We start from the raw sequence: 14,954 nt of genomic DNA on the forward strand, positions 1-14,954 counted from the left end.
TGATAGGCCAGTGGGTAGGAGTTCGGCCTCACTTTCGGGGGGCCAAATCCCAGCACGCATCTCTAACTTTTCTAAGTTATGTGCGTTTTAAGTAATAAAAAGACAACTTGCTTTAACGGTGAAGGAAAATATCGAGAGAAAACTCGCCTGAGAATTCTCCATGATGTTGTCAAAGGCGTGTGAAGTTCACCAATCCTTACTGGGCCAGTATGGTGGGCCAGTATCGTCTAATCCCTTCTCATTGTGGGAGGAGACCCGCGCCCTGCAGTGGGTTATAGTTTTATACGATGATGATGATGTCAACTATATAGATACACTTTTATTGTAGGTACTCCAATAAAAGTGTGTCAATGTTTATATCTCTGTAACTACTTTTTACTTCCAAAAAGTAGTTACAGATATATAAAAATTGACCAAGAGAGTATAATTTGGATGCCTTATAGCGATTTCTTCCGGGCAACCAAAGGCGTAAAAGGAAAAAAACAGAAAATATAGTTTTATTGGTTTTAGTTACAATGAGCTAATCAAGAAACAGATTGTATGCATGAAGCTCCCAAACTAATTTATGATAAGGACCAACGTACACTCCAACAATACAGTCGTTTAACAAGCTACATTTAAAATACTACGTGACATTTTCCACTTGTATCCATACGTAGTGGGAACTCGTGAAAAATGCGCAAAAACAAACTGCCACGTCTGTATATAATTTCATATAAGAGCTACGGCAAAAACAACAGAAACTGAAATATGTTCACACTCTTCATATAGAAGTGTTTTATGGACTTTAAGTTCTGAGGCAGAAGGTCGGTTATTAATGGATGTTTTTTCAAGTCACTCGTCTGTCTAGGGAGCGACTATCGTTCCGCTTAGGGATGTCAACTGTATTGTTAAATGAAATTGTACGTTATAACAGTCCCTCGTGCTTTAAACTATCTGTAAGTAATAAAGTTGTATCCTTATTGTTATTTTTCATATGCGTATTTTGGAACCACCTTATGCCAATAGTCTAACAAATTACTCAAGTAAAAGATAATAGCCAACCACATTAAGAAGTAAACCCTATTAAAGTCATAAATATCTGACTGGTTGCCTGCGACCTCGTCCATTGATGCGATTCAATTTGTTTTTAAAGCATATTTGTAGTTGTACAATTAAGAGTATCTCTTAATAGAACTGTTTTGTTTAAGTATACTCCATACATTTTTAAAAGTTGCTATAACTTCTACATTAAATGTGTAATTGGCATTTTTGTATATAATTATGAGTACGTTTAGCATGTACTGTTTATATTAATTGTTAAGGATATTAACGGTTGTTTTTTTTCTATATGATGATATATAGAAAAAAACCAACAGTTTAACAGTTTTAAACAGTATATATGATAAGATATCATCATAATTATACCACTGTTCGCACCGTCTCATGGACTAGCGGAATTGCAGATAGGCAATATTATTTTTCAAGCAAGAAAGGCGTGTTTCATTTATAAACTTTTTGATAGAAGTTGCTTTATATTATTTTTATTTTTAGTGATATTTTGATGGAGTTTTTCAAATTATCTTCAAGTTATTGTAAGTTTATGTGTAGGTATTTTATTTATTGAGTATTACGTGGCAACCCTGATCCAACATCAAAGTGTCCGTGACCGAAAATATTATGGTCCGTTGTCTCTCGGGTGCTTTTTTGGAAGGCTGAAAAATGGTAGATCATTGAGAGGGTGCACCTTGAGGTCGATTTGCTTAGAAACCCAAGTCTGACCGACTTGGGTACGGTAATATTTTATACCTGAGTTCTCTCGTGCAAGTTATTTTCCTACGCGTGTGTATAATTTATGTTCGGGTGGATTACTCCTTTGTGTACGCTAGGCTTTATGTTGACTGGAAATTTTGATATAGAACACTTCCTGCTACTCATTTACATTTTAACAACTTTCCGTTTGGAGTGGTTTGGTCCTTAAGCCCCGGGTTCGACACCGGGCTTGGGTTTATTTCGAGATTAATAACATCGAAATTGCTGGAGAATTCCACCACAGTAAGTGAATTCTGTAGAGGTTAGGTGTTTGATTACTAATCAATCATGGGTATATATGTGTTCTACCCCTGTTTTACCCCTTTCAATAGTGCAGTGCTTCCAGGTGCTTTTAAATTAGACTTCATCGCCACTTACCTTCAGATGAGATCGCAGCTTACAGTCATTTTACTCACTAAATCTATTAATTTTCCACTTCATTCCACAAATTATATACATTTTTGAAGACAAACTTCTTTAGAAAATCAGATGCGAGTGATTTCTTTTCCGACGTCTTATGAAAGAAGTCTTATATGAAAGTATGTACATTTTAAGCTACTGCTTAGACGGATGGATAGATTTTAAAAAATGAGGTATGGTTCCATTCGAACTTATTTGTTTGGAATGTTTGTGTTTTTAATAATTTAGTAAATATTTGTTTTTAGAGACAAACTCTTCTCTCTACTGTCTGCTATTTTGAGAATAATTACCGCTTTAGGCCCATAAGATTAAAACCTATTCAGTTTGCGACTAAGCGAATATACCATACAGCGGCCAGCAATGTCCTCTGCACTACATCATCATCATCTTCTGTGATCACCAACCCAGTGTGGTGACCCTCCCTTTGGGAGAGGCTTTAAGTCTAGCACTGGACTTAATGGCTATTGATAAAATAAGTGAATCCAGTTAAGCGTACATATGTACACAGAAGTTTTTATTTTCATATGGACTTTATATAAATAACAGATTTTTTAATTCTTCATCATCATATCAACCCATTACCGGCTAACAACAGGGCACGGGTCTACTGCGTATTGATGGACACTACACACATTTGAGAAAATTATATAGAACTCTCAGGCATGCAGGTTTCCTCACGATGTTTTCCATCACTGTTGAAGCTAGTGATATTTTAATTACTTAATTTATTAATTCATTCTAGTTTAAATAAACTCTTTAAGAAAAAGCTTAGTACATTATGTAATATTAGACAGGTATTTCCGAGATCATTTAGTTAAAATGGTGGAACTCAATTCACGATGTTAGATGACGGCATTAATTTTGAATTAGAATTATTACTCAGCTAAACTACAGAGAACTGGAATTTAGTCTACATTTAGTTAATTTTACAAACTTTGAACCGTAGCTTTTATGAGGATGTTAATAGAACTGGGATTTGGCCCAGAGATCAACATAGGGCAACATTTAATTGTCCAATTTAATTTTTTTGGGGGAAATTATATAAAAAGTCATCGGGTCTAAAACTTGCTATGGTCGCTTGCTATGTGCCTCAGACGGTCAGATTAATCAGAAATTAGCAGATCCATAGAAGTACTATATAGTAACTCTATTACCGACATAGCTCAACGCGTAGTGAAGCTAAAGTATTAATGTGCGGGGCACATAAATCAGTGACCTCGCACCGTTAAACGCCGCGTTTGGCGAACTCAAACAAGGTTGACAGACTATCAAAAGAGTCGCTGGGAGCTGCTGGACAAAGCATCGTTCATTTTAGAACGCCGATAATACCTTTTTATGTTTATAGACGAGCGCTCGACTGCGATCATACCTGATGGTAAGTCAGGTGGAGCGCCCTTCCCTAAAATATGCCTATTCAATCTTGATTTGAAGTTACTTATACTGTAGGTGCTGGGGAGAATGGAAGCTGGAAGGGCCTTCCTGATCCTTGCGGTGCGAATCAGAAACGAAGATGCAAAGCGCTTCGTACGCGTCCGCGGTATATCAACCACGTAGGGATGCAGATCCTTACGGTGTCACGCGGTCTAGCAGTGGATACCAATCGAGTCATGGTCATGATGATGAGATCAAAAATATTGAGAACCATAAATACTAGTTGTTAACTGTCAAAATGTACACCAGTTAAAATTTTTAATTATTTGAAATCAAAGGTTTTGAAGTTTAAGAGATTCATGCATATATAATAAGATAAATCACAAGAATCTTTTCTCTTCAGTACATTATATTCATGTTCTCAACTTCGCCATTTATAAATTACGAGCATTAAAATTTTGCTGAAATAAATTATATTTTTGTATGTTCGGGACAGCTCCGCGGTACTGCTAACAAAGTTGTACGATATTTCATACGCAAGCACGGTTTATTTGTGCGCTCACGGCCAAGGGGGAAGTTAGCTTAATGCAATTAAAGGACATTAGAGTCTGTAGAAACGTTAACCTTACTTAATATTATAAATGCGATTGTGAGTTTGTACGTTTGTATATTATGATTAACAGATCATAATGGAACTTTGCAAATACATAGTTAGGGGGTACCTACATAAGGCCCCTTGACTAGAATGGAAAAATAACTCAAAGAATAGGACAACGTGAAATCGTTTGAGAAAATGTAAATTAATGCGAGCGCAGGCAATGTTTTTACCCGCGCTCTTATCTTATATCTAATCTTAGCAACTTATCTTCTTTATATTATTCACAAGAAACTGTTTTAACATTTTATGGTACACCTAAATAAAAGAATATCACCATCATCATCGTATCAATCCAGTACGGGCCCACTACAGGGCAAAGGTTTACTCCTACAATGAGGTGTTAAGGCCGTGGTCTACCACGCTAGGCCCAGTGGAGATTAGTGGATTCCACACACCTTTGAGAACATTATCGAGGACTCTCAGATATGCAGGTTTTCTTACAATGTTTTCTTTAAAAACTTTATAACGATTACTTAAAAAACTCATGTAAAATATAAAAGTAAGAGGTCCGAGCTGGGATTGGAACTCGGCCTCTCGAAAGTGAATTCGACCTCCCACCCACTGGGCTATCACCGCTTTAGTTACAAAACATTATGATACTGTGAAATTAAAAATGGCGTCTTATACCATAGAATAATACACAGTAGGTATACTTTTCAAAATAAGTTACATGGAATCGCTATATACAATCGTAGCGTTTGGATGTCCCACAGAAATCAATGTCCAGTAAACAAACCTATGTCTAGCATTAGCCGTAATTCGGTTGGGATGATACTTTTGAACCAAAAACACCGGTTAATATGATATCCGACTAATATTATTATAAATGTGAAAGTGTGGATGTTTGTTACTCAAACAGCTAAACGGTTTGGTTAAAAATTGGCATGCATAAAGCCTTTGACATGGAGAAGAACATAAGACACCTTTTATTCCGATTCTTTAAGAAGGTTCCGAGGTAAAATTGAAAATTGTTTATACCCTAAGCGCGGGCAAACAGCTTTGTAATTATGTTACTTATGACATGCAACTTTGTATGCATGTCACTTATGCCATGAAAAAAGACATGTACTTTCCATACCGATCTCTCAAATGAATCCCGTGGTAGGATTAAAAATTGTTAAAGAGCAAAGCTTTAGAACCAATTCTGAACTCGACGCAGACGAAGTCGCGGGTAGAAGCTAGTTAATATATAAATTAGGAAATATTATAATAGTACTTCTATCTCGCAACCTATATACACGTCATTAGTCCTTACTAATAGTATAAATGCAAAAGTTTTTCGTTTGTTTGTCCTTCCTTCACGCCATAATTGAGAATCGAAAAAGTTGAAAGGAATCTTTATCCCAGAAAAAGTAAAGGTATCCATGGGATTTTTAATAAACCGTAAAAGAATAAAACGTATGTGACCCGTTAGAAATATAAGTATAGAATAAAGTGTGCCTATAGGTCATTGTATAAGACTCTGATTTCCTTGTTACAGATTTACCCCGGTTCGTTGGCCCGGGGTCCAACGTGACAGTCACGGTCGGCCGGGACGGCGCCCTGACTTGCACAGTTGACAATTTACAGAGCTTTAAGGTAAAGATTATGTTTTTAAAGTTATAAGATACATTTAACAGTTTTTCTAGAGAGAGGCTGCGGGCGTGGCCACCCTTCGACAAAGACGTGCTGCTATGCGATTAAGCGTTCCGGTACGATGTCGCGTTGAAACCGATTAGGGGGTTTGTTTAAAATAACTGCCATAACCCTGGCAGGTTAACCCGTTACTATTTTAGACTGCATCAGAAGTTGGATTAGAAAACTGCCCACGGAATGGAACGTGTTTGTGTGATGAACACGAATGTTGTTCAGTATAAGTATTTATGTGTAATATGTATAAAAGTATTTATCAGCTCAGCTCACCACTGCACACCACGGACGTCACCAAGGAGATCCTCAAATCCTCCAAAAACTTGAAGTCATGTCCATTTGTAACGTATTTAAAACATGCGTTTAATTTAACTCCCTCAGAATAACTACACAGATTTATATCATTACATTAATCACGGTGTCATCGAGCCCTCTCCGGCGACACAAAGGTCAATTTTCGTTATAAATTACGCAGTCCAAGTCGGTGATTGTCTGCGAATGATAAATGAACGTAATGTAACGGTGACGCTTTTTAATTTTTACTTGATCATGTTTCCATTCATCTGATGTTGATAAATGCTTGCCTCCTTCACAACGTGACTGAATTAAAATTAAGACTTTAAATTTTACTTTTTGTTTGTAATGTGAAGCACACTAATATTATTAAGGCAAAAGTTCTCTTTTTTTTTACTTTCTGATACCTTTAGATGCACACCTTATCCTAGCAATTAATCTAACTGCACAAAATTACCACAAATATTTGAAACAATTTCGTTTCAACAAAAAAAATTACAATCGCCAAACTATCAGTAAAAGACTTCTAAGAAAAACTAATAACTAATTTATTTTATAAGTGGGTACGTTTGTTTAAAACAGCAAACACTAAACTAATTTAACAGAAATTTGGATTGGAGATAGATTATACAAAAAAAATATAATTTACCTTAGGTATAGGCTACGGTTTACCTAGAAACTTACGATTTCCGCGCGATGTAATAAAAAAAAAATGTCGACGAGCGATATATAAAACTACTAGCTGTTGCCCGCCACTTCGTCTGCGTTTGATTTTGTTTTCAAAGTATTCAGTATCGTTAAGCCTTAAATGAGTATAGTAGTATATATATATGTATAACATGTGACTGTCAATTAATTAAAGACAAATAATTTGCAATAAAATAAAATTGCGACTATAATTAAAGATCTAAGCTATCCTATCTCTTAAGTTGGACCAGACTGCTAACGGTGTGCCAATTTAATTTAAAATCGGTTAAGTAGTTTAGGAGTCCATCGCGGACAAACATCGTGACAGGAGATTTATATATATTAAGATTAAATTATATAAATATAAAAAAAAACACAAAATTATTAAATTTGGCGATAGAAATACATTTTTAAAATTCACACCAAATATGGTTTATGTACGTACGGTACGTACCTACCGCCATACAATTTAGCGTTTCGGTACGATGCCGTGTAAAAAACGATTAGGTAAGAAGGTATAAAATACGAAACGCCATATCATTAACAGGCTAGCCCGCTACCATATTATACTTTGCATCAGCAGCACCAGGTGAGAATGCATGCAGTTAATGAGCGAGTAAGAATGCTTGAAGCAAAGCAACAAATATAAAATAGGTATATAAAATAAAAAAATAAAAATTTAAATAGAATAATTAATAATTTTATAAAAATTTATATATTTGACGTTGAGGGAGTTATGAAAAATTATAAAATGTAAGTAATTCACGATTTTCGGTAGCGGCCATCTTGGATCGATTTTCATCAAACATAGCTAAGAATACTCCGGACTAACCCACCTTTAAAGTGGCATAGAATTTCGTTAGGGAATACTATGCCACAGACGAACACACACACACACACACACAGACAAGTTAAGTTTAAAACAAGAAACGACAGTGGTAGCTTAGAACTAAGGTCCCATTGGAACCCTTCGTGTACAAATCCTAACACTAACTCGTTTTCAGGTGGCGTGGTTGCGCGTGGACACACAGACGATCCTCACGATCGCAGGCCACGTGATAACGAAGAACCACCGCATCAGCGTCCAACATGGCGACGGCTCGTGGACGCTGGGCCTGCGTGACGTCAGCGTCGCGGACGCAGGCCGGTACATGTGCCAAGTGAACACGGAGCCCATGATGACCCAAACTCACCTGCTACACGTCGTTGGTGAGTGATGCAGACCTTGGTATAGCATTTGATTACCTCCTTGGCCTAGCAGTGAGCGCTTTAGTTTTATGTTGGAGGTTCCGGGTTCGATTCCCAGCAGCACGGCTAGCATGGGCAGGAGACATATTTCTCCCAAAAGGATAAAATCACAAAATTAAGAACATTCCGTCATGCAGTTATCATGCATGTATCCAAAAACAGTGACAAAATCACACGCACGTCTCACCTCACACCCGCGGAATGTTGTTAGATCACAAACTTTTTTCCATTTTCACCATTTTATGGTAAACGTTTAGAACATTAGAGGTATAATGATTACTGTCAACTGCTAAAAAAGTTACTAACCGGTTGTTCCAGAAACTACTAAAGTGGAGTGGTTTTTGATGCTTTAATAGTAGCCGTGTACACGGTTTGTCAGCTGCTCAGTTTCTTGCCGGTTCTTCTCGGTAGAATCTGCCTTCCGAACCGGTGGTAGAGTCACTACAAACAGACAGACTTGACGTTTCAAAAGAGTTTATATCAGCAGGCCTACTTGAAATAAATTAATATTCTCATATTCTCTCATATTCTCTGATACCGTTTTTGGCAGGTTTATTTTTATTTCCCATGTCAGAGGATATAATCAGGGGATATAATTTTGTCGTGTGTTTGAATTTATAATGTCTAAATTTTCCCTAATCTGGCCATGGCCACCACCCTACCACCCTACGGCAAAGACGTGCCGCTAAGCGATTAAACGCTCCGGTTCGATATCGCGTTGAAACCGATTAGAAACATGGGTTAAATAGAACCACCTCGCTCTCTAACAGGTTAGCCCGCTATTATCTTAGACTGCATCATCACTTACACACAGCAGGTGAGATTGCATAAGAGATAACTTATACATAATTAATATACATAAAAAAACTACTGAATTCAAGTTAAATTATTAAATTAAATTTTTTTTTAGTTATGTAGGCCTGTCATGGTTACTTATGAAGCATTCGTACATAATTTTTTCGAAAAATACGCGTAAGTCTTTCGGGTTTAGTGAGTAAGGCTTCGGCTTTCCTTTCAGGAGACCGAGTTCGAGTCCCAGCGCAGCGGAGTTACATGCGGTTTTAATTCAAGCAATTTAATATCACTTGCCGTTACGGTATAAGAAAACATTGCCTACATGCCTACTTGCCTTTTAGTTTTCCATTAAGTTTATCAATCCGCACTAGGCCAGCGTGGACTACGGCTTAAAGACTTTTAATTTTGAGAGAAGACCCTGTTGGTCGGTTGGCCGGTAATCGTTATTGGTGAACTGTGGATTGGTTGTCTTAATCTACGGTCAATTGGGCGCAGTGGGCACTGACTCCAATCCCGTTTGTTCGATTCCCACAACTGGAAAATGTTTGATGAATGTTTTTCAATGTCTGGGTGTTTATGTGTATATTATAAGTATTTATGTAGATTCATAATCATCATCATATCATATTATGTTTATTATTCATATATTATTCATCAGTTTTCTTAGTACCCATAACACAAGCTACGCTTACTTGGGGGCTAGATGGCGATGTGTGTACTGTCGAAATATATTTAATGTTTATATTCATACTACTATATAATGCGGAAGTATTGATTGATGAAAAAACATTCATATTCATCTCCACTTTTTTCAAAGCTCGTCCGGTAAACTACGGCATCGGCATGCTTATTTCTTTCTACAGTTGCAATCCTGTGTTTCGGTCTGAAGGGCGTGGTTACCGATGTAATTACAGGAAAATGAAGCTTAACACCTTAAATTGATGTTCACAGGGCGGCAAGTTGCAGGACGTGCTCCTTGCATGCCCTGTGAAGTGTTGTTTTGTTTATTAGCGATGGTTTTCAATTTACGATCAGGTGGCCTATGTGCTTAGTCTATCAACTATTATTATAAAAAAAAAAAACCAGTTCGGCTAAACAGATCTTGGGAAAAATGAGGCAATTTAATACAGAGATAGTTTATAGTATGGAATAGCCCACATACTTTTTAAAAAGAAAAGTTAAGACAAATTTATTTCTGAGCGAGAAATCTCCATGTTTTTTTTTCTATAAGTAATAGTTGGGTAGTCAGACTAACATCAAAGGCATCCACATCAAATTTCTCGCAAACGAAGTCACGGGCAACAAATATTATGATTTAATTGCAAACAACGAAGCTGAAACGATGGAAATAAAGTTGAGATATTTTCTGAAAGCGCTTTTTGTTATTTACACTAAAATCAAACAGAAATCCGGGGTATAGATATAGAGGGCGGACTGGGGCGTGACCGAAATATATCGTACAGAATACCTGACCCACGCTCCAGAACCCTCTGTGACAAACAAACTATTCACGTTTCGCCCCCAGCCTGCTTTTATCTCGGTTATGTGTATTTACATTTTTGGACAGAATATTGCAACTTTATTTTCACAGACCTAGCCTCGGTGGTTACAGTAAAGGATAACTCTCCTTATTTATACAAAGTCAAAGTCAAATGTCTTATTCAAGTAGACCCATAGGTAGCACTTTTGATACGTACATTACATTAGAATTACACGGTAGTGAGATGATGGATAACCATATTCGTAAACTTAAAACTAAAGCTACAAGGGTTCCAAACGCGTCCTGGTCTAAGAAGAAGCCCACAACAAACTTAGTCGGGTGTTTTTGTTTTGTTATCACCATCTCACAATATAATTTTAAATTATTAGAAGAGCAACCTGGTTAGAGCAATAATTTACACCCAAGCTTTTTTATCGATTACGTAGTCCTTTATAGTACAATAGGACCTTTCTATAATATGCTTACGTTCAATACAAACTTAGAACTTTTTAAGAGTCATCTCCAAGATGACAATGGGTAGTTTATTGTAGAATTGTATGAAATATTAGAATTTAAACGGTCTATACATTTTATTATAAAGGAGCTGGTCCAGTATAGCTGCATTCTAAAAGTCGCAGCACTAATTTTCAACCAGCCCCTTATCTTCGACGATTCTTGAAGGATGCGGAATTTCAGAAAGTTGCTCTAAACGGAAGTTATGCAATGCTCTATAATATAAACATTTCGAAAACTATTCACTCTAAAGAAAAGTACGAAGTACGGAGTCGTCTAAAATAAAGTTAGAAAAACTCTACCCAACTACTTGTCTTCGTTTATTTTATGAAACTTCTCTTCACAGTTATTAACTATTATAGAGGATTTTTTGTTTATTTTCTTGGAACGGTAATTAGTTCAGCTTTCTTTTTGTGGGGGGACGTTTATTATTCATCAAAGAGTAACTTAAAATCTGTTTAGCTCAAAACATATACCTGTTATAGGAGTCCGAGGTCGAGATTTGTATATAACATCATTTGCGTTAGTAATAACAAAAGTAAATTACCAGTACTATTATCAGTGATTTACCCATAGTAAGCCTAATCACCTTATTATGCGAGTTCCACTAAAGTGGCCAATCAGATTATCGTGCCTAAATCACGCTATTGAAGTTTTTATTTTGGTCGAGTATATATTATTCAATACGTTGTCATAATAAGTGGTGAGAATGGATATCTCAGTAGTTTCTGACACGTTGGGGCATTGTAGGAAACTGGAGTCCCTTGAAACGGGGTATCTAGCGTATTATGATCGATTCTGTAACATAGCTTAACCCTGGGTTTAAGTAAAGCATGCTTGGTTCAATGGTTTCTCAAACTTCGGGCCAGGCCCGTCAACTACTGATCTAGATAATTTGACTCTCTTTTTATTTGACATATCTGACTGTGGCATTGTAATTCCCGATCGCATGAATCGATTTTAAATTTTGTTTTTTTTTTGTTTTATAGGTGAATTAGTCGAAAGTGTTCTTAGCTTTGTTTTATGAAAATCGGTCCGATAGCCGCAACCACAAAATTATATTACATAATATTTCTCAATGTGTATATCAAAATAAAGGGCTTGAATAGTATACTACTAGACACTATAATCAATTTCAAATCCAAGATGGCCGCCATAACTAAATGGTGAATTACATTTTTTTTTCACAACTCTCTCAATATCAAATGTCTGGGGTTATATACAAGTATGTTATAATTAAAAATTTATGTTTAATCTACTCTGGTAATGCGTAAAAGAGCGTCAACTCATTCTTTAATTTTTTTTCAGTACCTCCTGATATCGACGATGAGGTCAGCAGCAGTGAAGTACTAGTTAAGGAAGGGGAGAGTGCCTCTCTTCGGTGCGTGGCCTCCGGCTTCCCTACGCCTAACGTCACCTGGAGGAGGGAGGACTCTAGGCATTTCAAAATAGACAACCAGACACTGGGTAAGTACCTAAACTTCTAAAGGTTTACGTAGTCTTTATAAGGAAGCCCATGTTAAAAACACGTAAAAAACGTACACGTAAAATACGAAGGATATAAATATAAGAATAAAATAAATATTCAAATCCATGTGGAGTGCGGAGTCTACCGTTATTGCTCCGTAATTTTTAAACGGGTAACCGTTTTTTTTTCTTTTGAAAGGTAAATCAGTCGGGACCATTGCAACGAATCTACCCTACTCGCTAAATAAACAATATTTTTAAAGAACGAAATATCGAGAGAAAATCGGACCTCATAATTTTATTTCTCAACCAAATCTGATCAAACCTGGCTCAATAATTAAGTTTAGACGTACTTAAACATGGCATTATGAAATAAATACATTTTATTAGTTTAATTTTGACTTGGTTCTAGTCCGACCTCGAGTAGGAGTTCACCGTTGCGCTGCGTGTGTTGGAGTGCAAGCTCCAACTACCATTATCTCTATTAGAAAATGGTGCCATAAAAGGCATTTTCCTCTACTTGAAGGAAGGAGTGATACATAGTGAATCAGCTATGCCATTTAACGAAACTAGGAATGCCTGGAGTAGGGAGATGAAGTTAAATATGCTATGATATATTGAATGAAGAGGTGAAGGAGACATGATGTTGATAATGGGATCTAGTGGTTGGTTTGACGGCCGATTGGCGCAGTTTGCAGCGACCCTGCTTTCTGAGTCCAAGGCCGTGGGTTCGATTCCCACAACTGTAAAATGTTTGTGTGATGAGCATGAATGTTTTTCAGTGTCTGGGTGTTTATATGTATATTATAAGTATTTATGTATTATATTCATAAAAATATTCAACAGCTATCTTAGTACCCATAACACAAGCTACGCTTACTTTGGGGCTCGATGGCGATGTGTGTATTGTCGTAGTATATATTTATTTTTTTATTTATCTAGATCCTATTTTTATGCCATTTAAGGTAATCTGATCTTGTGAACTCGTTGCTTCTAACGCTCTAAAAGTCTTGAGATATTATGGGACAGCAAGGTTGGGGTCTTAGCCTCTGGATGATCATGTGCCAGTATCATTTAAGAAATTATAAAACTTTACAGAGAGATCTTTAATAGGACCCAGTTGGTTTAGTTACACTGTTCTTAGCTATGTTTCATGAAAATCGGTCCAACATGGCCGCCGCCACAAAATGACAAATTACCTATTTTTTCACAACTCCATAAATATGAATATCAAATTAAAGTACTTGACTAGGAGAAAACTATACGCTTTACGACAAAATTCAAGATGGCCGCCACAACAGTATAGCGTATAAAAAATTTTCACAATTCCCTAAATGTGTAATGGTATCGAGAGAAAGGGCTTGACTAGTACAACAATGTACACTTTATTGAGAATCTGGGTTTTTTTAATTTTTTTAATAAGGTAATAAAGGGTGGTATTTATCCAAGGTCGAAACCCACCACTAGGCAAAAATGACAATGAAAGATGAGTTAATGAAAGTTTGAGCTAATTTAACCATAAATATCCTGACATAACATACGATGACAGTGCCCTGATGTTTCGCCCAGGATACCCTTGATTTATATCTCAAAACACCCTAACACACATACTCGGGTAATGTGATAATCCAGAACGCCGAGTCGTAATGCCGCATTTGTTGGATTACTCTTCAATACTCTCTCGTGAAAGAATCCTTTTCAATTGAAAGCTCAAAGGAATACGCATTATCACGAATGTTTCCTAAGTGGATTTACATTATTGAATACCTATTATTTTTGAAATATCTGGCCTGTTTCGTTGGTCTAGCGGTTTGCATGTTTGAGTATGCATTATCCAGAATATTGAGATCGATTCGATGATTATTGCGAGTCAGTTATGGTTAAGTAATATGTTGTACTTTTAAGAAATTCACAGTAGCAGACCGGACAAAAGAGAATGTTGTAACTTAATCTCTGAGGAACGCGGCTCAGAGAGTATGTTAAGCTCTCTGTGCTGTATGGTGTTATCATTAGCATGAGTAAAAAGGCTCGTCGGGTTTGCTCGCTCTCTTGTGTTGGCTCTTTTTTTGGCGACCTCCCGGGCGCAGTGATAAACGCCGTGGTCTTATAAATGGGTGAAAATTAAATATTTATTTTATGGGTATATGTATAATGTATATATGCACCACCTAACTATTATCTGTATTAGTTATTTTTGCCATTGGTTGCCTGGAAGAAATTGTTATGAAGCGATAAGGCCGCCAAATTTTGTAAGTAAGTTGTTTTGTTATACTTTTATTTTTTTTGAATTTTTTGTGGTGTGCAATAAAAGTATATTCATTCATTTATTTATTCATGGGTAATAACGCTTTCGATTCCCGAGAGAAGCAATTTGGTAATTTTTTTTTCTGGTGTGGTCTGATATTTTATGGAATTTTGCCGGTAACTTTATAATATTCGTAAGAACCTCTATCATTAGTATCTTTTATCACTCTACACTGTCAGACGAAAATTCTTCCCGAACTAGGGAGTCTGCCCATAATCACCACACTGAGCAGACGAGTTGATGATGGCAGTAGATGTTGGCTCCCCAGAGGAGTCATCCAACGCACTAATAATCTG

General features: G+C 36.6%; 1 protein-coding gene across 1 annotated transcript in view; it reads left to right on the forward strand.

Annotated features, from left to right (window-relative positions):
• LOC120626423 (protein amalgam-like) overlaps positions 1-14,954 on the forward strand; it is a 129,957-nt gene that overhangs the window by 73,191 nt on the left and 41,812 nt on the right. The window contains exons 4-6 of the mRNA XM_039893948.1: positions 5,721-5,818; positions 7,855-8,059; positions 12,195-12,353. Of these exons, the coding sequence (XP_039749882.1) occupies positions 5,721-5,818; positions 7,855-8,059; positions 12,195-12,353 (462 nt within the window). The remainder of the gene's footprint in view (positions 1-5,720; positions 5,819-7,854; positions 8,060-12,194; positions 12,354-14,954) is intronic.

Source organism: Pararge aegeria, chromosome 9, assembly GCF_905163445.1.
Source record: "Pararge aegeria chromosome 9, ilParAegt1.1, whole genome shotgun sequence".
In the NCBI taxonomy this organism is placed as follows: domain Eukaryota; kingdom Metazoa; phylum Arthropoda; class Insecta; order Lepidoptera; family Nymphalidae; genus Pararge; species Pararge aegeria.